The sequence below is a fragment of the Zootoca vivipara genome, chromosome 6, assembly GCF_963506605.1.
Source record: "Zootoca vivipara chromosome 6, rZooViv1.1, whole genome shotgun sequence".
Taxonomy (NCBI): domain Eukaryota; kingdom Metazoa; phylum Chordata; class Lepidosauria; order Squamata; family Lacertidae; genus Zootoca; species Zootoca vivipara.
The window spans coordinates 19,526,508-19,550,911 of NC_083281.1; the positions used below are offsets into that span (position 1 = coordinate 19,526,508).

Consider the following 24,404-nt stretch of genomic DNA (forward strand, 5'->3'; position numbering starts at 1 on the left):
CCCACCATCCCTGATCACTGGTCCTGTTAGCTAGGGATGATGGGAGCTGTAGTCCCCAAACAGCTGGAGGGCCAAGTTTGGGGGTGCCTGGACTAGGGATATGAAGGACACGTGTGGCAGAAGTAGAATCTGGGAAGCAAAAAGGGGGGGAAGCAAAGTGAGGAATGGACTCATAGGCAATGTTAAGGACATTTAAACAGACTGTAAAACAGGAACCAGAAAGATTGGTGGCAGTAATAATAATAATATTTGTACCCCACCCATCTGATTGGGTTGCCACATCGTTCTGGAATAGCTTTTGCAAAGGCATGGCTAATAAAAGAGGGAGCAGGAGAGGGGGTCTATGAAGGCAGCAATGCCAATTAAGGTGGGAATGAAGCAGAGATTAGCCAATCTCCCTGCCTGGCATTCGAGTACCATTCACTCCAAGCAAATTCCCCCTTCTCTGGCTATGCAACAGGCGTCCTTTTAAACCCCCACCCCATTCTCCTGGCTTTCTGGAGCCACAACCAGCTCATAAATACCTGGAGGAAGTGCCAAAGGCAGTGGCCAGGGCAGTGAAGATGCCCCAAAGGAACTGGTAAGGATTCTTGCGGGTGAAGATGAAGTAGATGAACGGCAGGACGATGAGACCGTGGATGGCATGGCCCACCAGGCAGCAGCAGATGTACTTGCCCAGGCTGGTGAACAGGACAACCACGTCCTCCATTTCCACAATCTTGCCAGCTACCAGGAACATGATACCCAGAGGGGCATACCTGGAAGGAGAGAGAGAAGAGGGGGATCAGCAAAAGCACCACCGAGACCTCTGATGCAGAACAGCAGGCAGGAGAGAAAATCTCCACTCAGCCACAACACTTGCCCAGTGGCCTTTATGGCCGTGAGCAACACCTGGTAAGATTTCAGAAGCTGGAGAAGTTCTAGGAGTCATGAGGCAGGGCTTCAACGCCTCCCCCTCCACTGCCACTAGCAAATCCGGAATAATCGACGCATCTTTCCGATTTCCTTTGGTCTGCATAACATATATACAGTAGTACTTTGTCTTTCAAACTGCTTAGTTCCCAAACATTTTGGCTCCCGAACGTCGCAAACCTGGAAGTGACTGTTCCGGTTTGCGAACTATTTTTGGAAGTTGAACATCCGACAAGGCTTCCACAGCTTCTGATTGGCTGCAGGAGCTTCCTGCAGCCAATCAGAAGCTGCACTTTGGTTTCTGAATGTTTTGGTAGTCGAATGGACTTCCGGAACAGATTCCGTTCTACTTCCAAGGTACGATTGCATCTTACAAGCATTTAACTCACGAGGTTTCCACCATATGCAATTGAAGGCAGACTGTTCAAGATTTCACAAGTTAAATTCAAGCAAAGCGGAGAGCTTGAAAGTTCTTTTTGTGCCAGGTCTGCTTGTGGTTTCCCGGTGTAAAAAGAGTTTTTTAACAGTCCGTCTTGCCTGGAGGGCAAAGCCTGCTTGACGTGCAGACTCTGGGGATACTGGGAATTCTTTCTTCTCCCCTCCCCCCCCTGCTAGCTATGGGGTGGCTCCAAGGCTTTCGGTATATGCGATTTTCGTGTATATGTGGAACCCTTAGAAACAAACTGCCGCATAAGATGTGATTGCACCACAAGTGTATCAGAAATCAGTTTTTGCTACGTTTGGCAGTTTGGCAGAGAAATTCACAGGAATGCACAAAACCCAGCCCAGAGGCCTTGCATCCAACTCTTCTGTGTGAACGTTTTATCCCCACCTACACTGTTCCCCTATGAGACTCCTGGGGAAATGTGGACCGGGTGGCCTCCTTACCACATGATCCAGGAGACGAGCACCATCGTGGCTTCATTGAAGGAGTTGAAGAACTTGATCAGGTTCTCGCCTTCGGGCCCGAGCTTCCGCAGAGCAATCCCAAAGACGATGGCGAAGACCACCAGGCCAAGGATGTTCATCCCTTCCACCTCTGTGCCTGTGGGGATCTAAGGGGACGGCAAGAGGGAGGAAAGGCTTCCATCACAAAAACAGACAGGGATTTGAAAAGTGGTTGAGTGGTTGAAAAGTGGTTACACAGTAGCCATATCCTTGAGATTATAGCAAGCGAATAATTTGCCCTTTGTCCTGAGGATGCAGCAGTTGGGTGAAGGTTTGCAGCAGCACACCATCGCACTTCCAAGACCAGGGCAGCATGCATCTCCTGCCCCTCCTTGCCTCAACTGCTTATCCCGCTATTTACCACCACAAAGTGTCAGGCTTCAAGGAATCCGATCCCCCTCCCTCACGGCTGGCTGCCAGAAATGGGAAAACAAGACATTCTTACCAAAGCATTTTATTCAATATTCACAGAGAGAGACGTAAAGATGTCGCCTCTTGGACAATGGCATTGCTCCGAGTAAAGTCCCACCCTCTCCGTGTCTCTATTATACGTCATTCCTACATCGGCTAATCTGTGCATTCTGCCTCTGAGCTTTCTGCTCTCCTACTCTCAATGCCCGCCAGTCTGGCACGCTTTCCAAAGACACTTTTAGCCGTCTCTCCTCTAGTGCTTCTTCCTCCTGCTCCTCTCCCAGTATTTTCCAGCTTTTCCCCTCTGCAGCCTCTGATCTGTGACCTTCTGCAAACCACTGTTCTAAATCTATACTGTCTCCCTCTTCTCTGGAAAGTGCAGGAGGAGGGGGAGGCTGGTCTCCACCATTCCTCCTCAGACCAGTCCCTGACACCAAGACAGCAACAACTGGGGGAGAGCAGCAACCGTTACCCCCCAACCGCTCCTGCCGCCCTTTTCTCTATCTGTGGCACCACCGATTGAGGTGTAACAGCACCAGCTGCCACCTCACCCACAGGGAGTGCCTCTTCTGTATCCTTCCACGACAACTCCCTGGGCCACAGGAAAACAAGGCCCAGCAAGTGCTTTTCAGAAAGGGAATACTTCAAACTCCTCAGAGAACCCGGCAGCACATGGTCACCAAGCCAGAAGAGGCACAGTGGCAATGAGGGGACAGGCCTTTGTGGCTGGTCCCGTGGCCAATAGCAAACAGGAGACCCATAAAATGGCCTGTGTGGGAAATTCCTGCGCAGTTCAGGCAGGCAGGGGTGTCACCTGCTAAAGGCACGGTGGAAACGAAAGCAAGCCAGTGTTCATCGCTAACTTTCGTGAGCGCCGGGTAAATTGGAACAAGTGGAACAGCAAGGCCCCATTCATACCATACTGTTAAAGTGCTATGATACCACTTCAAACTATCTTGGTCCCCCGTCCCCCCCAATGGATTCTGGGAGCTGTTGTTTGCCAAGGATGGTGCTAGAAAATGAGCCCAACATGCTTCAGGTTTCTTTTCCGAGGCAACACATCCAAATATATATATTCCAAGTGCATCCCATTCCGCTTACCTTCATCTCCACGATGCTTTCACCAACTGTTACATTTTCACCAAACGTAACATTCTTGCTGACTCCTGTCCCGTTCTTCTTCTCTATCACCAGTTTATAACTGGTTGCATACTGGGGAGAAACACAAAGAGGGAAAAACAATGTCAGCTGCGGCTGAAAATAAATTCACTTCGTACTTGCATGGGGTTCTGTGGATGCTTCCAACACAGACAGGAAAATTGCAGGCTGTTAGTTCATCCACCTCCCCTTTCAGAAGGTGCAAACCCTGGACGCTCCCCTGCGGCTGGGGAAGAACAGATTATCAATATATCCCACTGCAATCCAATCCAACTGGCAAGATCAGGCATCCCCAAACTGCGGCCCTCCAGATGTTTTGGCCTACAACTCCCATGATCCCTAGCTAACAGGACCAGTGGTCGGAGAAGATGGGAATTGTAGTCCAAAACATCTGGAGGACCGAAGTTTGGGGGTGCCTGGGCAAGATGATGGTTCAGTGGCAAGCTTTGCTTGGTAAATTAATCAACAGTGGGTGTTGATTAATTGCTCAGTGGAGCCAAGATATTAAGGGCACCCTTTGGAAACATTGGGCTCTGGGGTGTTACTGTACAGTACTAGGAAGTTTGAAAATGATTTCTTAAAGGGGGCTTCTCATTGAACCCTACCGAGGCCACTTGGATAAAGACAGATAAATTGGAGTTTTTTGACAAGTGGGAAGATTAACCGATCAATTTATCTGTTAAGCATTCAGATTATTCATCCACTAGACATTCAGCTGTGGGTAAGCAGACCTTACAGGGATGTGCCAACGGTTTCAAGCTGAATGGGTGGGAGATGCAGGCAGAAGCCATCCTTCCCCATGGGCTGCCTGGATCTGTCCCCTGAAATCCGACCTGGGAATTCACCTTTGTTCCTTTAACAAGGCTATTAAAAATTAAGCCAAGCTGGCTTCGTTGCCCATACCCTGCCTGCGTCCTAAAGAGGATTAATGCATCACAAAGAACAGTCAATAAAAAGCAGGGGAACATTAATGTAGGGTATAGTTTTGTAACCACACACAAAAGGCATCTCCCTTTTTTTTAAGCCTCTGGTGGAAAGGAAGATGTTTAATTAGCACACGGCTAAGACAGTTGCTCACTGCAGATAGGGAAATTCGTTATTTCTCGGTCAGGCAAACAGAGAAGCCAGAGGCATCTTGATTTACAAGCCTGGGAGAGACCCCAGAGACCTCCTGCCAGACGTACCAATTCTCCAATGCAGCCGCAAACACATAACCTGCTTGCAGACTTCCCAGAGGCATCTCCCTGGGCACTGTGAGAACAGGGGGCTGGACCAGAGATGGGCTTTTAGACTGATGCAGCTGTGAAGCTCTTCTGGTGTTGTTGAAAGCATCATTGGGAGGAAGGCTGAGCCAGGAGGTGGCGACTAGCCCAAGGTCACCCAATGAGGGGCTCTGAACCCCCTCCCAGTTCATGTTTCCTGCTCAAAACGCATTTGCAGTCTCGGGAATTAGGCACTCATTGTGAACCCAAATTTGAAAATCAATGTCCTCCTGCCTGCATACTGTCTCACCAGAGTGGTCTATGCGCTGGTTAGCTCCTGCTTAGACTACTGCCTAGTGGGGTCACCTTTGAAGCTGACCCAGAAACTACAACTAATCTGGAGCGCGGCTGCCAGACTAGTGACCGGGAGCAGCTGCTGGGACCATTCAATGCCAGTCTTAAAGGATCTATATTGGCTCCCAATATGTTTCCGAACACAATTCAAAGTGTCAGTGCTGACCTTTAAAGCCCCAAACGGCCTTGGCCCAGTATACCTGAAGGACCATCTCCACCCCCATCATTCTGCCCAGACACTGAGGTCCACCTCTGAGGGCCTTCTGGCGGTTCCCTCCCTGTGAGAAGTGAGGTTACAGGGAACCAGGCAGAGAGAGGGCCTTCTCAGTAGTGGCACCCTTCCTGTGAATCACCCTCCTATCGGACGTCAAGGAGATAAAGAACTACACAACTTTTAGAAGAAACATCAAACTTTAGAAGACATCTGAAGGCAGCCCTGTATAGGGAAGTTTTTAATGTTTGATGTTTTACTATGTTTTTATATCTGTTGGAAGCCACCCAGAGCAGCTAGGGCAACCTAGTCAGATGGGCGGGGTATAAATAATAAAATTATTCCTATTGTTATTTATTATTAGTAGTAGTAGCAGCAGTCAGGGCAAGCTGTTTACAGGGATATCATGAGAATGCAAGGAGAGTCCAGTGGGATGAGATGAGAAGGTCCGGCTAGTCAAGGATACTGCTCCCCACAGGCAGCCAGGTGCCTCTTCCAAATATTGACCCCCACATTTCCTGGACGGCTGCTTGCAACAGAAAGCAGTATTGGGCCGGCTTCATCAACCAGCCGTGCTGGTTAGGTCTGTCCGCAGGTTGGGGAAGGTTTGGTTAAGGAGTTTTATAGCTCTGTAGCAATGCCATATTATGCTGAACGCCGGGAAGGGTTCCTTCGAGATCTGGCCAGAACGCTGCACTTCTCCCCGTGGAAATTATTTCAGGTTTCCAAAGCAATGATACGCTTCACCCAACAACTGTGTCCCAAAGTGATTGCGTATCCTGGCAACTGAGCAGCATGGGCTGTCTTGTAACCGAAGCAGTTGCCTGTTCTAGCTTCCTCCACTCTGGAAAGAAGCACCTGCTCCCCGGTTTTCGTAGCCTCCCACTCCCTTTTCTGGAGAATCACAACTCCTGAAAGGGCTCTCTCTATATGACTTGAGAAGAGGATAGGACAAATTAAGCTATCTAGGGTTGGTGGTCATCACTGCCCACACGAGTCAGCGAGGGCCACCAAGCTGGATGACTTTAGAAGAGGATTTGGCAAATTCATGGAGGACTACTAGCCATAGCTAGGCTCTGCTTCCACAGCTTCGGAAGACCAGTCTCAGGAAACCACCAGACGGAAGAGTGCTCTGGTGGCTGAATCCTGTTTTGCAGGCAACTGGTTGGCCACTGTGAGAACAGGATGCGGTCCTAGACGGGCCACTGGCCCCATCCAGCAGGCCCCTCTTAAGTGCTCACGATGCAAATCGTCAAGCTTTGTTAGAAAAAGCCCATCAATTGATTGTGAAAGCCCCTTCTGGGATCACAAGTACCCAAAGAAAGTGGCTTTGCTTTGCGCGATGTAGTGTTTGGACCAACACTGCCTGCCTTGGGTTCAATGGGAGAGGGAGAATTGTGGGGATGGGGAGGTTGGGAGGAGTTAAGAAACTCACCGATCGGAATGCAGCTGATACCAAGTTGGAGGGGAAGATGTTCCTGTGTGGAAGAAGAGAAAAAACATTAAAAACAGGGTTGCAGTGGGAAATAGCCTCTCTCAATCACTCAACCCACCCTCTCCACATTCCCCTTTTAGCCCAAGTCCAACCTTCGCCCTCAGCAGTTTCTATGTTCAGTGTCCTGTATACACCCCAAAGGCAGCTAGGAGCTCAAGGATGACACTTCTGTGGTACTCCAGATGTTGCTGGACTCATCATTCTCCCTAACAACTGGCCACATGGACTGTGGCTGATGGAAGCATCTGGTGGGTCCCACCAGTTGGTCTCCCCCATGCACTAGTTGCAGACCTCCAAAAAGAACTTCTCCCAACTTAAGGGCAACAGGGTGCTCCAGAAAACTGTATCGAGACCAAAGCACACAAATCTGCAGAAGCTGCAAGTCCACACACAAACACAGATGTGTCGACCAGCTGCAAGCTCTTGCGAATCGATGGCAAGGCTTGTAAACATTGTGTGTGGGTTCGCGCATGCGTTTGGGCTTGCTGTTTTTGGAGACTTGTTTGCAAGGCTGATTTGCCTGCAAGCAAATTCCAACTCCTCTCTGGCAGGTGACCACTTGCAAGCTCAATGAGCGTCAGCCTTCTACATAGCCCTCCAGGATGTTATCTCCAGGTTCGCGTCTCCGCTCCTCCACATGCAACTGCTGGGTGACCTTGGGCTAGTCACACTTCTCTGAAGTCTCTCAGCCCCACCCACCTCAAAGAGTGTTTGTTGTGGGGGAGGAAGGGAGAGGAGATTATTAGCCGCTTTGAGACTCCTTCGGGTAGTGATAAAGCGGGATATCAAATTCAAATTCTTCTTCTTCCATAACGCTTCCCAAAATGCATTCATTTTATTTCATTAGCTATATAATGACACCTTTTCTTCCAAGGAGTTCAAGACGATGTACATGGTTCTCCCTTCTCCTCAAAGAATCCCTACAACAACCCTGTGAGGTAGGTTAGGCTGAGAGACACTGACTGGCCTAAGGTCACCCAGCGAGCTTCATGCCTGAATGGGGATTCGAACCCTGGCCTCCCAGGTCCTAGCCCAACACTCTTAACCACTAAACCCGCTGCCTCTCATAGGAATGTCCAGGCTCCACTGGGTCAAACCAGAGCAGCTCCTTTTATTCCAGTATCCTGTTTCATTGCTGGTTAACCTGACCCTTCCAGCTTGCATCCATCTGTCTTGAGACACAATGGAGTGCGCCTCTGAGGGTGAAGTCCAACTACTGCATTAGCAGCACAGAAGTGACCTCCCTGGGCAGAGTATCTGGTGGTCCTGGGCTGCCCAGACAACAAGACCCCCCTCTCGGCCTCACTGATGTGGCCAAAGGAAAGCAGAACAAGATGTTTTGCCCCAGCCTGGCTGCAGGAGTTGCCTGAAGGAGGAATGCGAGGCACCATCCAACTGCCTTAGGGACTCCCCTCTGGATCTGTGCAGGGTTTGCTTCTGAGCTTTTTTTCCTCCCAAAGATTTCCCATAAGGCAGCAAAGAATCTCTGGTCCAATTTTATAGAGGTACTATTGAAACTGTTCTCTGTAATTCCATTACTGTCTGGTATGGTACAGCCTCTAAGCTGGATAAGAAGAGGCTCCAACGAGCAGTAAGAACTGCAGAGAGGGTAATTGGTGTTAGTTTGCCTCCAATAGAGGCACTTTATGCTGCTCGAGTCAGGAAGAGAGCAGAGAGAATTGCTGTAGACCCTTCGCATCTTGGTCATCACCTGTTTGATTTACTCCCATCCGGACGTCGGTACAGGACTCTATATACAAAAATGTCTAGGCACAGGAATAGCTTTTTTCCTTGTGCCATCAAATGATGGTTGAATCTGTAGCTGTGGGCGGAAGGGAGGCCAGTTGGTGGTATGGGGTCTTTTCGCTATGCTGTTGTATTGTGAGGGGAATAGTGTTTGTATGAGGTACGTTTTTTCTTTACATTGCAATGTAGTCGAAGCAAAATTACAAGTATGGTTGATACTTGTCCAAAAAATTATTCTATTCTATTGGTATGGGATCAGTTTTCCCTCTGTGTTATTATGTGCCAGTGTGCTTGTTATCCCCATATTTTGTACCCAGTGTCTACCTAGGGCTACCCAGAAAGCCCATGCCCCAAGGGGACTTCCAGGCTCTCCATTGTTGAGTCGGTCACTTCGCTCACAAGCTACTGTTCATTTCAGAGCCTGTGTACCTCCGCCCCCCCCCCGCCTCTCTGGGTCACCCGAGCCTTGGCCGAGAATAACCTGCTCCGTTGCCGTAACTCCTGGATAGATCAGATATCACAGTCTTCACCTTTGCTCACTAGGCTTCTGAATTTCCCTGCACCCTAATCCCCCCTCTGGTCGCCCCTTTTCTCCCCACGCCATCAATTCAGGGCTTGGAACTGCCAGAAGATTAACTGGGCAGCACAAACAAGATTAAGACTCCAATCCCGGGAGTGAGTGGCTGGCTCCATAGAGCAGCACACTGACCCACTTTTGAGAGGGGAGACCCCCCCCATCAGCACTTAGGGGGGCAGCCCTACTTTCTCCTCTTGCAGCATAGAAAGGGGGAACCCAGGGGGTGGCATGCCAGATCAAGGAGAAGCCCCCCATCCCACACGTGCAGACCAGCCCCTCACTTCCCAAACCTGTCCTGCTATTTGTAGCAAGTGACTTCGGATGCAATTATGCCATACCTGCCAAGTTGCTGTCAGAGAAATAAGGGACCAGGCTGGAAATAGCAGACCGGAATTAGCGCTGCCGCCATTTTGGAACTGGGCGGAGCATGCTCAGAAGTGACTTTTGATACTGCTTTGCCCAGTTCCAAAATGGCCGGCGCGCCAGAAGTCGCACTGCAGCCATTTTGGAACTGGGCAGAGCAGCATCAAAAGTCGCTTCTGAGCATGCTCCGCCCAGCTCCAAAATGGCCGCCGCGCCAGAATAAACCAGGGAAAAACAAAAAAATCTGTTTTTTCAGCTGGGAACAGCTGGAAAAACGGGGATTTCCCGGGGAAAACAGGAGACTTGGCAGCTATGAATTGTGCACATGCAGCAATTTGCTCCTGTCTCCCTGCATCCCAAATTCTATTTCAGCACAAGTTCCACCCCACTCACCCCAGCACGAGGAAAACAAAATCAAGTCGCAGCAATCTACATAGCCAGCATTGTTATTTCTCCTTCATTTTTCAATAGCCACCTGACAGGCTGGAATTCAACAGGTGCAGCTCACTACAAGGCGCCAAAGCACCAACCCATCAGCAGAGGAAGAGCAATCAAATCAGCACCAGATAGTCAAATCAGGAGCAGTAGAAAGCAAAGAGAACCAGGAAACAATCCAGATCAGGACCGGAGACAGAGCTGTGTTGTTAAACTGAAGGCTATTTAGCTGTCTTTTGGGACGCCAGATGCAATGGTGGTTCAGAGCTTTTTGCTACGTGAGGAGAACTTTTTGCTGCGTAAGAAGAGCTGGGCAGCCATCACTCGAGATTTGAGGAGCATAAAAGTGGATCATTCACAAATTTAAGCAAATTAACCCATAATTGAGCAATATTAGCATAAATTAAACAATCAGCCGGCCTACAACAACCGTGCAAGGTAGGCCAGGCTGGGAAACAGTGACTGGCTACTGGGGCAGACAAATTTATTGGATACCCAAGTCAACTAGGTTGGTTACGCCATAATGTCAGATGGCTGTGGCAGTTTCTTTCAAGCTTTTAAGCGTCTCCTTTTCTCTCCCCCACCCCAATTTCCTTCTTCGCCAGATCTCTTTGCTTTCCCTCACTGCTCTTTCCCAGTGCCAACAATCCCGCTTTCAGCAGACTTTTTCACTCCCGCACCCTTCCAAATTTGTCGCGAGGGAGGAGCAGCCCTTCCCAGGGTCCACCAACCATTTGGGGGGTGGGGGGGTGGGAGCATTTGGGACTTTGAGGAAGTTGCAAAATGGCCGCCATTTGGGGAGGGGGCCGCTGCATGACACAAAATGGCTGCCCCATCTAAAAACGCAGAAGGCCCTGCAATCTCTCCTCAGCTTGGCCTCCAGAGAAATGTGGGCATGTTTCAGGGAGAGATGTTCCTGAGAAGGAGAGGCTGAACCTTGGGAACTGAAAGTGTGATGGACTGTCATCTGTTTCTGCTTCATGCTTGGAAGACATGGGTGCAACACTAGAAGCTAGGAGAATCAAAAAAATTACGTAGAGAACTGCGCCGTTGAACATTACATTTCCTGAATGCTGCAAAGATGCCAGGGTGAGATATCGCAGCTCCAGCAAAGCACTTGACAGAAGCATCCTGTGATAGGATGGCTTTTTAAAATTTCATTTTAGTGGGGGGTGGGGTGGGGAGGGGATATTACTGAGAAACACAAAAGGGAAGAAACTGGATACCAGATCATGTGGTATCTTTTGCTGCCTCAGTGCCCAGCACACCAGCTGACTGCAACCAGGCAAAATGCGACTGGCGCCCGGCTAATTTCAAACACTGATATATGTACATATGTCTAACATAGCTGGATACGACCCACATGGAGATTTCATCTGAACCTCTCTTACAGTGAATCTGAGCCACCGCCTAAAGGAATTTGAACTTCCCGACTCGTCCCTCCCTTTTATCTCATGCCTCCAACTTATGAGACATTCTTCTTCGGAAACTCAAGACACCAACCAGGCTATTTTCTACTTGCAGGTATGTCAGGTTTGAGAAAGGCAGGTAACGGCCCTGCCCTGCACAGTTGCTCATTATTGAATGAAGGATTGAGTCTCTTATCTCTTTCCGAAAGGCACAATCGTATCTGAAGCGTTGTCTGTTATTATAACGGAGCAGCTATTTACCCTGTCCGTAAGGTGCTGGAATGAAGTCTCCCATTTCCTCTTCCAGCCATCTCCTGAGCTTCTTTTCTCCTTCTCGGTTATCACCCTTATAGCTTTAGGGAAGAGGATAAAACTAGCATGTAGTATAGCTTCTTGCAGCTTGGGATTTCTACCTACAGAGACTCTCCGACTCCACTTGCTCCGGCCTAAGTCTTCCAAATTATTGCTCCCAATGCCTCCATTAACCTTTCCACATGCCTCCCAGATGTTTTAGGCTACAAACCCCATCATCCTGGACTATTGGCCTTGCTGACTAGGACTGGTGGGAAGGCAGTTCGAAACGTTTGGAGGGCACCAGGTTGAAGAAAGCCGATTTAAAGTAGCGCCACCTTCTCTGCCCCCTTTCTGTGCTTTTTATATCCTCTTGAATCTCACCCATTCCACATTCTGAACCGTGGCCGAAGGCTGGTGATCAACCGACATGGGGATCCACAATTTAAAGCGGTTTGCGTTTGACAGTGGTGTGGCGCTGTGGTTAAACCACTGAGCCTAGGGCTTCCTGATCAGAAAGTCGGCAGTTCGAATCCCTGTGACGGGGTGAGCTCCCGTTGCTTGGTCCCAGCTCCTGCCAACCTAGCAGTTCGAAAGCACGTTAAAATGCAAGTAGATAAATAGGAACCGCTACAGCGGGAAGGTAAACGGCGTTTCCATGTGCTGCTCTGGTTTGCCAGAAGTGGCTTTGTCATGCTGGCCACATGACCTGGAAGCTATACGCCGGCTCCCTCGGCCAATAATGCGAGATGAGCGCGCAACCCCAGAGTCGGTCACAACTGGACCTAATGGTCAGGGGTCCCTTTACCTATGCCTGCATAAAGCCAGCAACGTCTGAGGCAGCTTCTAAGAAACTCCGGGCACATCCTCTTCAAAATCACCTCCCGCCCCAGCCCAGAACAAGTACATCTTTGTTAAATTGTGGCTACAACGCACAAACAGCAGGAAGGTTTGAATTCCAAAACCTTCCAAGCACCCCTCCATATAATGACTATCATTTTAGAAAGCTCGGGAACCCAAAGACACCACAGCAACAGAGCAGCAGTCCTCAGTACAAGGCTCATTTAAGATCCGCTGGTTTAGACCATAGAATCAGAGGTGGAAGGGATCCCAAGGATCATCTAGTCAAACCCCTTTCAATCCACGAATAAATGTCATAGCCATACTGTAAAACTGGGGTCCACCCAGCCCCCCAATGTCTGTCAAGGCCTCTGTTCCCCGCCCCCCTGTTAATTTTCTTATAACTGGGAGGTGGTTTTTATCCTAAATGTTTTAGGGTTCCTATCTCCTTTTACAACAGGAGGGGCAGTGTAAGGGTTTTGCCTTTTTTTTTATTTCCGGGGGGGAGGGGCAATGTCTAAGCCCCACCAGGTTTTCTTCTGTGCAAAGGGTACAGTGATACCTCGGAATCCCTTCTGGAAGTCCGTTCGACTTCCAAAACGTTCAGGAACCAAGGCGCGGCTTCCGATTGGCTGCAGGAAGCTCCTGCAGCCAATCACGCGACAGACGTTCGGGTTCCAAAGAACATTCGCAAACCGCAACAATCACTTCCAGGTTTGCAAAGTCTGGGAGCCAAAACATTTGACTGGCAAGGAGTTTGACTTCCAAGGTACGAATGCATACTGTGGTGCACATGTAAGTTTCTTAGACTTATACATGTCCGCCTGGGGCTCCCAGGATTTTGGACCCCCGATCTAAAAAATAGGGTGTGTGTTCAACTAAGTTTTACTCAGAGTAGACATTTAAATTCATGAGCATGACTAAGTTAGGCCCATTCATTTCAATACATAGTAAAACTTGGCTGAATGCCACCCGGGGCTCTTGAGGATTTCCACCCACCCCAAATTCCCAGGAATTTGGAATTTTCCTTTTGCTCTCAGCCCAGAAATAAGTCATCTTTTTAGCCTAAATGAACTGTTATATAGCCTTTTTAGGGGGGGGGTGGACACAAAAAACCTCCAACCTCACGACATCAGCAAGGAAACTCAATACCCGACGCATGTTGCATCAGATTTGGGAGGACAAAACCATCCTTGCCCCACCCCCTTTCAGAACGAACCGAGTCAAAGAAACAGACTGTGTACAAAAATAACTGCACCTACTCCAAAAAGCATCGTTGCAAACTGTCTCTCCTTCCAACCATGACAGTGCCCGAGTTCCATTATGAGCAGTCAAATTGCTGGAAGCCCCCTGCATAAAAGCTTTCAGAATGAGCTCCTCTCTCCCACCTTTTTTCAAAGCACCTTCCCTCTAATGGCAGACGTTTAAATGTCAGCTCTTATGACTCAAGATTCCATGCGACTCATGAACTACAGGCGCTTCTGACTCGGCGCCCCGATGGGTGTGTGAAAATCATTGCCACCGCAAGGATCCCGTGGTAGTGAACAGCCTGCTTGGAAAGAAGCAGAGAGAAGTTCAGCAACGTGTTCTCTGCCAGTCTGCTTTAAAAAGAGCCTGATGGGCTGGAAAACCAATTTTTTTGGGAGGAGGAGGAAGGAGAGAAATGAGGGGTGATAACACAGAGGAATTATACCAGAAAGATATGGAGGTCTCATACACCCCAGGTAGTGTGGTTGCTGACCTTGAGCCAGACATCTTGGAGAGTGAAGTCAAATGGGCCTTAGAAAGCACTGCTAATAACAAGGCCAGTGGAAGTGATGATATTCCAGCTGAACTATTTAAAATTTTAAAAGATGATGCTGTTAAGGTGCTACACCCAATATGCCAGCAAGTTTGGAAAACTCAGCAATGGCCAGAGGATTGGAGAAGATCAGTCTACATCCCAATTCCAAAGAAGGGCAGTGCCAAAGAATGCTCCAACTACCGCACAATTGCGCTCATTTCACACGCTAGCAAGGTTATGCTTAAAATTCTACAAGGCAGGCTTAGGCAGTATGTGGACCGAGAACTCCCAGAAGTGCAAGCTGGATTTCGAAAGGGCAGAGGAACCAGAGACCAAATAGCAAACATGCGCTGGATTATGGAGAAAGCTAGAGAGTTCCAGAAAAACGTCTACTTCTGCTTCATTGACTATGCAAAAGCCTTTGACTGTGTCGACCACAGCAAACTATGGCAAGTTCTTAAAGAAATGGGTGTGCCTGATCACCTCATCTGTCTCCTGAGAAATCTCTATGTGGGACAAGAAGCTACAGTTAGAACTGGATATGGAACAACTGATTGGTTCAAAATTGGGAAAGGAGTACGACAAGGTTGTATATTGTCTCCCTGCTTATTTAACTTATATGCAGAATTCATCATGCGAAAGGCTGGACTAGATGAATCCCAAGCCGGAATTAAGATTGCCGGAAGAAATATCAACAACCTCAGATATGCAGATGACACAACCTTGATGGCAGAAAGCGAGGAGGAATTAAAGAACCTTTTAATGAGGGTGAAAGAGGAGAGCGCAAAATATGGTCTGAAGCTCAACATCAAAAAAACCAAGATCATGGCCACTGGTCCCATCACCTCCTGGCAAATAGAAGGGGAAGAAATGGAGGCAGTGAGAGATTTTACTTTCTTGGGCTCCTTGATCACTGCAGATGGTGACAGCAGTCACGAAATTAAAAGACGCCTGCTTCTTGGGAGAAAAGCAATGACAAACCTAGACAGCATCTTAAAAAGCAGAGACATCACTTTGCCGACAAAGGTCCGTATAGTTAAAGCTATGGTTTTCCCAGTAGTGATGTATGGAAGTGAGAGCTGGACCATAAAGAAGGCTGATCGCCGAAGAATTGATGCTTTTGAATTATGGTGCTGGAGGAGACTCTTGAGAGTCCCATGGACTGCAAGAAGATCAAACCTATCCATTCTTAAGGAAATCAGCCCTGAGTGCTCCCTGGAAGGACAGATCGTGAAGCTGAGGCTCCAATACTTTGGCCACCTCATGAGAAGAGAAGAATCCTTGGAAAAGACCCTGATGTTGGGAAAGATTGAGGGCACTAGGAGAAGGGGACGACAGAGGACAAGATGGTTGGACAGTGTTCTCGAAGCTACGAACATGAGTTTGACCAAACTGCGGGAGGCAGTGCAAGACAGGAGTGCCTGGCGTGCTATGGTCCATGGGGTCACGAAGAGTCGGACACGACTAAACGACTAAACAAAGCACAAACAACAACACATTGTGAACCACGAGAGAGAAATGGACCATTCTGCCTTTCTTGAATTCTCGTGGTATTCTCAAGAACCATTTGCCATTTGTCTTAAAAAAAACCAAAACACCGTAGGCAAAGGACTTCAGATTTATTACCGTGCTCGCAGAAGGCCAGCCGAATCTCACGATTCTAAGAAATGGAACAGCTTGTCCTTCAATGACTACATGGCCATCTCCTGACTGCTTCTCTGAATGGGCCACTATGGCTGTTATGGGTAAGATAAACATAGAATTGCAGAGTTGGAAGGAACCACAACGATCATCTAGACCAGGCATCCCCAAACTTCGGCCCTCCAGATGTTTTGGACTACAATTCCCATCTTCCCCAACCACTGGTCCTGTTAGCTAGGGATCATGGGAGTTGTAAGCCAAAACATCTGGAGGGCCGCAGTTTGGGGATGCCTGATCTAGACCAACCCCCTGCAATGCAGAACTTTTTTGCCCAATCCGGGGGGTCGAACCCACAACCCTGAGATTGACAGCCTCGTGCTCTACTGAATGAGAAGAGCCGGGGGTGCGTAAGCTCAGGAAGAAAATGACTCGGCCAATCCAATGGAGGCTGACCTAACCCGGCAAAGTTGGGGTTTTCAAAAATCTAGTGAAATTCAAATGCAACAGATAAACCACGGCTTGAGCACCAGCAGCACCCAGCCTCAGACTCGCCTGCTGCTCCCTTCATCCCCAAATACCCTCCAGTTCAATCCAATTTCCTGGTTCAGGAAGAGAGTTTGCTGCTTGCCTCCCAAATGGAAAATGGAGGCACAATTCGCCAGCTGGAGGCCGGCCGGCTGCTCAGAGCCACTGAAGGTTGCAAGTTCAAGGCTGTTGTGCAAGAAAAGCAGTGGGACATGCCTCTCAAGGGAACTCCCAGAGCTCAGTGGGAGAGCACAGAAATTAAATGCAAAAAGGTCCCAAGGTCAGTCTGTGCTATTTCCATGTAAGGATGGAGAGGGGAAAAGCTGCCAGTCAGCATAAGCAAGATAAACCAATGCTCTGGTTCTGACTTGGGAGGCACAGCATTGTTCGCCAAATTTGGGTGTAACAGTATAGTTTTCCGGGAGATTTGCAGCTCCAGTTCTCTGGAATCAGAGAACAGCAACCAAAAACTTATCTTTTTAAACTTATCTTTCCTTTGAGCGTGACCCAGCAACTTTTGTTGTGTGGTGACTCAGCAACTCTTAAACCAGTGTGTGTTTTCCATTTTCTGATATTTTTATTGTATGCAAAAAAACAACAACCCAAAAACAAATAAACCCTAAAACCATGACCCTTCCAGACATGGGGGGAAAGAGAGTTCTAGCACAGTCTTCACCACCCTGTTGCTCTGCAGATGTTTTGGGGTACGACTCCCATCGTTCTCAGCCAGCTGTGCCAGAGGGCACTAGGCTGTGTTAAAGGTAAAGGGACCCCTGACCATTAGGTCCAGTTGTGACCAACTCTGGGGTTGCGGTGCTCATCTCGCATTATTGGCCGAGGGAGCCGGCGTACAGCTTTCAGGTCATGTGGTCAGCATGACAAAGCCGCTTCTGGCGAACCAGAGCAGCCCACGGAAACACCATTTACCTTCCCGCTTGGAGCAGTACCTATTTATCTACTTGCACTTTGACGTGCTTTTGAGCTGCTAGGTTGGCAAGAGCTGGGACCGAGCAACGGGAGCTCACCCCGTCGCGGGGATTCGAACCGCCAACATTCTGATTGGCAGGCCCTAGGCTCAGTGGTTTAGACCACAGCACCACCCACGTCCCTAGGCTGTGTTAGGATCTTCCAAAAGCATTCCTGCTCCCAGGAATGCCTGGCAAAACCCACCCCTTTCGCTGAGTGGTCTTCTCTGCCCCCGGAAAGCTCCTGTTTCTCTGCAGCCAGAGGCCGACAGCCGGGTCTTTACATCACCGCTGCCAGCTTACTCCATCTGTCCACAATGGCTCGATTCAGAGTCGCTCAGCATTACCCCAGGTTCTGGTAGGTCACAACGGAAAACTGGATTTCCACCCACAGCAGTAATCAGTCAATATGCCTCCACCCACAAACGGGGAGCCCCAGATTGAGGTCAACCTGAAAGACACCCTCTTTGTTCCCCCAGAGTGGCAGAGGCAGAGGACTAACCTGGCTCAAGCTCAATGTCAGCATTAATAAAGCTCTCCCTCCCATCTCTGCCTCGTATAGTGAAGCGTTTAGCTCTCCTGGAGCTCAGGCTTATCAAAAGCACAAGTGACAATTATATTATTCTACTTCATCACCAGCTTAGACCAAAAGTGAACCCAAGGCCAAAGTAACTTTCTTTGCAGAAATTTAACTCCATGCATCTCTGATTAAGTGGTAAGCTTGTACCATAATAAATTCACTTCGAAGCACCACAATACCCTCCGCTGCTTCTGATGCAACAGTCGTACCTTGGAAGTCGAACAGAATCCGTTCCGGAAATCCGTTCCGACTTCCAAAACATTTGGAAACCAAAGTGCGGCTTCTGATTCACTGCAGGAAGCTCCTGCAGCCATTCGGAAGCCTCACCGGACGTACAGCTTCCAAAAATAATTCGCAAACCAGAACAGTCACTTCCAGGTTTGTGGCGTTTGGAAGCCAAAACGTTCGAGAGCTAAGCTGTTCAAAAACCAAGGTACGACTGTTATCGGGGCTCTTACAGGACAAGTTTCCAAATTTGATGGCGGCAAGTTATTTTGAAAGAGCTGCAGCCTTCGAGCTCAGAAACAGCAGGGACTATGCAGAAATGGCAAAGCTGATGGCAAAATTAAGAGATCAAAATTATGAACATTTCGCAGAAGAATGATGGCCTTTCTTGGACTATTTTTTAAAAAATACTATAGTCAAACGAAATCGCAGTCAGGGTAGGAGATAGAAGCAACGGAAGCAAAATGACAAAACAACTGTAATAGAGAAACTTTGTGTAATAAAGATATAGTTTAGAAATGGTTTGAGTAAGAACACTGTTGAAGTGGGGGTAGGAAGTCAATTTATGAAACTATTTGCTGTGAAAATGTTGGGGGGGGGAATTAATTTTTACAAACATATTACAAAAAGAAACGGGGAGCAGAGCTTTGGCAAAATTCTGAACAAAACTGTTTTTCTGGGCTTATTACCGGGGTGATGCAAGCAGCTGTTTCGGAGGGTGGACACACTAATCAGATTGTGGCCAATATAACAATGGAAACTGCATGACCTCTCTGGTCTTAAGGCAAGGTGAAGTCAATAGTCTATTTGCAAGCGGGCAGGGCAACCCTCTTTATGAGATCGTCACTCCTTCAACTGGAAATGGTCCAAACAGGAAAAGCTGGACATGGGTCACATCTTTGACTCTGCAAAGGTGAGCAAAGGTAGATAGACTCCACCTAGGCAGGGAGAGGAAGCTACCCCAATTGTGTGTAATGCCAGGTAGCTTGATAAAAACAGGGGAACTCCCCCCCCCCATTCAAGGCTTGTGCTTGCTAGAGCATCAGAAATGGATTACATAGTGCAATTTTTTTTTAGCTTGGGGGGGGGGGGAGAGAAGCACACACAGTAAAGAAGGCTGTTGAGCTCCCACCCAGCCATCCTCAACCTGGTGCCCTCCAAATTCTGCTCGACTCCAATTGATGGGACTTGTAATACCCAGAGGGCACCAAGTTGGCAAAAGCAGAGCTACCATGTATCATATGCAGTGTTGGAAACGGCACCTTAAACCTAGGTTACAGTCACCACAACGAAACGTCTGGGAGCCCTTCATTTTTAAAAAACAATGGAATTTATTCTTATTCTTAACCCCGTTTGTATGCTGCTTTATAGTGTAAAGAACAGGTCTCGAAGAGACAGCACAGTCAAGTCAAACATCCAGAACAAAACACATTCAAGCTTCAAGGGAAATGTTTCAGATCCTTCTCTAAGGGACGTTTGGCTTTCCCCAGTCGCCAGTCCGGCATCCAGAGACCTCCACGTGGTCGCAATGGGACCTGCGCCAGTCGCAAAAACGTGTCTGCCTAATTTCTAACACTGGTTATATGTGGGAGCTGTGAAATGCCTCTGTGTTTGAGACCCTGAAGAGGTGCAACCAAGGTTAACTGGTAGCCAAGGTACAATTTTATTAGGGGGCTCCCGATTTTCTCTCTTCGGCATTAAGACACTGCTTGCGGAGGCAACAGCTCGATGCTGTAGGATCACCCTGCTAACGCTTTTGTGCCTTCCAGATGTTTTGGACTACAGCTCCCATCTGCCCCTGCCCAAAGGGCCAACAGTTGTAGAAAATGAGCTGAAATCCCATTATCCTGGAGGTTAAGGAAGGCAATTCAACCAATCCACGTTCTCCTGCAACAGTCTAGTTTGTGGTTGTTGTTACAAACACAGAGGGGGTTTGGGGGGGGGGAGAGGTGGAAGAAAGTAGGGGGCAAGGGTTACCAGAATACAAATTTGGTAATGGGCAGGTGTATAAAAAGGCTTCTATAGTTCCCCCCCCCGGGGGGGGATGTTAAAACCTAGCCAGCCCTGAAATTAAAGATTCCCATCTAGGAGAGGGTAGAAATTATCTCTACGTGGCACCCACAGCTCCAAGCTATGCGGAAAAAAGGTCTTGCAACAGATCCAGGACTGGGAGCATGTGTCTGGGCAGAGGAAGTGGGGGAACTGGTTCTTGCTATTTCTTAGCTTTCCCCAGCTCCTTGGAACTTTGTGTCTCAGGGGCACAGCACCCGGGCAAGTGCTTTGCCGTGGCATGTGCCCAAAGGTTGCAACAGTGCGAGGCAAACATGATCACAAAACATTGGGCCATCTATTGTGCATGCATCACATGGGGTACCAGTTCCAGCTGGTAGGCTGGGCTGGGAACAGGGGTCTCTACACAAGTTCTTAAGTACTCTGTAGCAAAATATATATATCTGTTATTAGGTTATGGTCTGGGTAGTTACAATAACACTTTCTTGTAATTTATACATTTGTTACTGTTCTGTTTTGTTTCCTACCGTTTCTTTTCTCCCTTTCTTCTTTTTTTGTGTCTTATCTTACCCTGTCTGCATGTAATTATGTATTCTTTTATCTTTCAATAAAGAATATAAGATAACAAATAAATCTGTTTTATGCACGGACAAGATGTTCCAGTGCTTCCAAGATCCAGGTCGGATAAAGAAAAAGAAGGTGGTTCTCATAACTTTCTATCTGAGATGGTGACACCAGGGTTTTTTGTTGTTGTCAAATCCTTCTGCAACCAAAAGCCAGCCCATTTGGCAGAGGCCTTGGACATGCCACAGCTACCTGCCAGGTTTCAATCTGCCAGGTGAGTGTTAATGTCGGCAAGCATCCCAGTAGATGCTCACCCCCTCTGCCACAGGAGGAAATCTGTCTAGAGGACCCGTAGATTAGATTACAGTCTCGTATTATCTTTGCACAGCTATCATTAAACCTGCGGAAATGAGTGTTGCGTGGTTGCCACAGCAACCAGCAGCACAACTAGCACTGGGCACCATGGGAGGTGGGGGGAAGCATTTTCAATAAAAGCTTCGGCAGGATGAGCCCAAGAGGGAAAGGCTTTTGGGTGATTGCTATTACTCCTAGGAGGCATTTAACCAGTCAATGGATCTTTGGGCTAACCCCGCAAGGTACTCAGTACAAACCTGGCATGCTCTGGGTCATGGCCTCTTCAGTCCACCAGCTCTCTTGACCTGCAGATGAGCAGCAGTGATGGAGACATAGGACTTTTCAACCAGGTGCATTTTGCACCTGGCTTTCAACTACTTGTGACCAAGTGAAGATGCCTGGATGCCAGGACAGCGCCTGACATCTTCACCATCTGGAGGCACATGCCCAGGGAACCAGAATGCTTTTCCTCTGCAGCCTGAGCAGGAGCAGTCACTATTAGGAAAAAGAGATCAGGAATAGGCCAATATATACGTAGACGGTCTCGGGATCAAGTGACTTTTCTTCTTTTAAGTTCTCAAAGGTCTTAACCTAGCTCAAGGTCGTCTTCTGATCTAGCCAGATGTTTAACTGAGAATCAACCGCAGTCTGGCTTTCCTTTGAAAAATAAGACTCAAGAGCCACCCAAAAATGGCAGCTAGACATTCCATTCTGGTGACTGTAACCTTGGTCTAAGGCACCTAAGCTTATATATCTGAGTTTCTTTCTAACAGGAGAACCGTATGCTAAAAGATTAAGAATGGGGTACAGCACCACCATCCAGTTTTGCCGAAGTGGCCGTAATCAGAAATGGCGATTTGATACTTTCAAGTTCCTTTTCCAAGTGGGGCTGCCAGCCTATTGTGTATAAAGAGATGTTTTCTGCCACCCAATAAAACCGTGTACCAGCCGTCTCTTAAGCTGTTGTTACTCTAGATGTTTTGGACTACTACTCTCTGTGCTGGTTGGGGCCTCAAAGGGAGTTGTAGATGAAAACATATGCAGCGCATGAGGGGAAGAGAAGGCTGGCACAAGGTCTCCGCATCCCTCTGCAACTTTGCCACGGCCCTCTCTGCCCTGCCAAGTGTTTTTCACACCGCCCAGAGAAGGCTGGCTGGCCCACCACAACCACCCTGGATTCAGCAAGAAGATGCAGACGCCACCCTAATCTCAGCACATTCCAGGCCTCCCACTCCTGCACCCGTCCGAAATTTCCATTTTCGTCAGGAAGGATGACATTATTTCAAAAACTGCCAGGAAGAGAGCGGGGGGAAAAAACCATGAGGGAGCAGGATGACCATCTTAGAACATTCTGTACCCCCATCGGTGGAGGGGGGGAGAAGACTCTACACCCTGTGACCAATGGCCTTCTGGAAGGGCGTATTTTAGCCTGGACTGAGACATTTCGGCCCTTTTCTCTGGTTCTCTGGAGGGGGCAGGGGAGGCTTTTTGGTTGGTTGGGAGAAATGCGATCCTCTTACACTGGATTATATTCCAGCTCATAAAGGCATGCGTGACAGGGAGGGTGGAATAAACAGATCCAAGAAAATGCGAGAAGGGAGAGGCAATGTTTGTCCTCACATGACACACCATCCCATGAGCTACTCCACAGGAATATGGTCAAGATTTTATGGCTAGTGATTAATGTGCAAAGGCCTAAAAAAACCCTTTGATATACACATGCTGGTCAGCCTGCAAAGCAACCACAACTACTGTACCAGCTTTCAGAATACACTACCCATGGGGCATGGCTTTCTCAGGAGGATCCGCCTAGGTGGCAGAACTGAACCACGTCACATTAAAATGCAGTTAACTGCTCCTGCCACGTGTGGCTTTACCCCAGGGTTCAGCCTTGGTGGCGTTCCTCCTGGAGGGTGGGCAACAGCACCAATAATGGACAAACAAGAGTGCCTATGGTGAAGCGCTCTCCCGTTCCTCACACTGGGTTTCCAATCCTTATATATCGCTGCCTACAGGCGATATTCCCTTTAAATTAATTGCTCCTTTCCAGAGTTACATTACTCTTTTGGTTTCCTGAAATGTGCAATTGTACAAAGTATAAAATGCAGTGCAAGCTATACGGGGTCCCTTCCACCTCTACGATTTCAAGAGTGCCTCTGAGCATGCGACGCCTTCAGAAACCCGAACCACCCACCCCCCGCCCGTGGTGGGAGCTTCCCCACTCACCTGATGAGATCGAGGAAGGAGTCGACCACTTGCTTGGCCTCGGGCACCGCCGCCTCGTCGCCGAAGAGCTTGGGGGCCGACGCCCCCTCTCCGGGCTTGATGATGAAGGCGAGGACGACGCCGATGGACGACGCCAGCAGGGTGGTGAGCAGGAAGAAGAGCATCGCCCAGCCGCCCAAGCGCCCCAAGGCAGCCGGGTCCAGGCTGGCCGCGCCCGCCACCAGGCTGCAGACCACCAGGGGCAAGATGATCATCTTCAGCAAGCGCAGCAGCAGCTCCCCGGGGAAGGAGAAGAGCAGGATGTCCACGCGACTCAGCCCGCCGCCGGGCAGCTGCCGCACCCCGAGCCCCACCACCACGCCGGCCACCACGCCGGCCACGGTCAGCAGCACCAGCAGGTTGGCCCGCAGGCAGCCCCGCAGCCGGGACGCGCCCAGGCTGCTCTTGCCGCCCTCGGGGACCTCCACCCCAGCGTGCGCCGGAGCCCCGATACTCCCGTTGGAGGCTCCGGAGAATTTCTCCGCCGCCATCGCGGAGCAATTAAAAGCACAAAAAAGAAGAAGAGGGGGGCGGCGGAAATGGGTGGATTGGAGAGAGATCTGGTAAAATGCACCAAATAAGGAATTTCTTAAGAAAGAAGCTGCAGCCTCGGATGAAGTTCCCACGAGTGAACGAAAAAGTCCTCCCAAAATCAAGATGCGATTTGGTGCACAATGGAATAAGCGCCACGCGGAACGAGGTGGGGGGTTCCCTTGGCCAGCTCAGGTGGCCAAGCGTGATCCGATGAATTCCTTGTGCTGCTGCTGCTTCAGTCTCCTCCCCAGGGAAATTCCTTTAAACCGCTGCCGGCTCCGATTTCCACGTGGCCGTCCTGATCCCCCGCTGAACGGACCCGGCTCCGCTCTCCGCCACGCGGGAAATGCCGGGGGAGTGCCCATGCGGCTCTTCTCTTTTCGGGGAGGAGGACACGCCTCTTCTGCACGGTGCCTGGGCGGGGACATGGGCGGTGGCTCCTGGAATTCGGCACCTGATTGGCTGAAGGGGATGTACGTCATGAAGGGCGGGGCGCGATCGATATAAAGTGTTCCCTACCGGCGGCAGGGGAAGGGGGCGTGGTCTCTTTGACGTAATGTTCTTCAGGAGGGGGGAAATGGGCGGGGATTGATGGGGATGGGCGGC

General features: G+C 49.2%; 1 protein-coding gene across 1 annotated transcript in view; it reads right to left on the minus strand.

Moving 5' to 3' along the window:
* The window catches only part of SLC1A5 (solute carrier family 1 member 5), a 38,224-nt gene extending 14,068 nt beyond the window's left edge, over nucleotides 1-24,156 (minus strand). Inside the window, exons 1-5 of the mRNA XM_035119549.2 lie at nucleotides 23,226-24,156; nucleotides 6,632-6,674; nucleotides 3,373-3,483; nucleotides 1,801-1,967; nucleotides 525-758 (exon numbers count right to left, since the gene is read on the minus strand). Coding sequence (XP_034975440.2) covers nucleotides 525-758; nucleotides 1,801-1,967; nucleotides 3,373-3,483; nucleotides 6,632-6,674; nucleotides 23,226-23,755 — 1,085 coding nt within the window. The 5' untranslated portion in view covers nucleotides 23,756-24,156. The remainder of the gene's footprint in view (nucleotides 1-524; nucleotides 759-1,800; nucleotides 1,968-3,372; nucleotides 3,484-6,631; nucleotides 6,675-23,225) is intronic.
* Nucleotides 24,157-24,404: the final 248 nt, after the last annotated feature.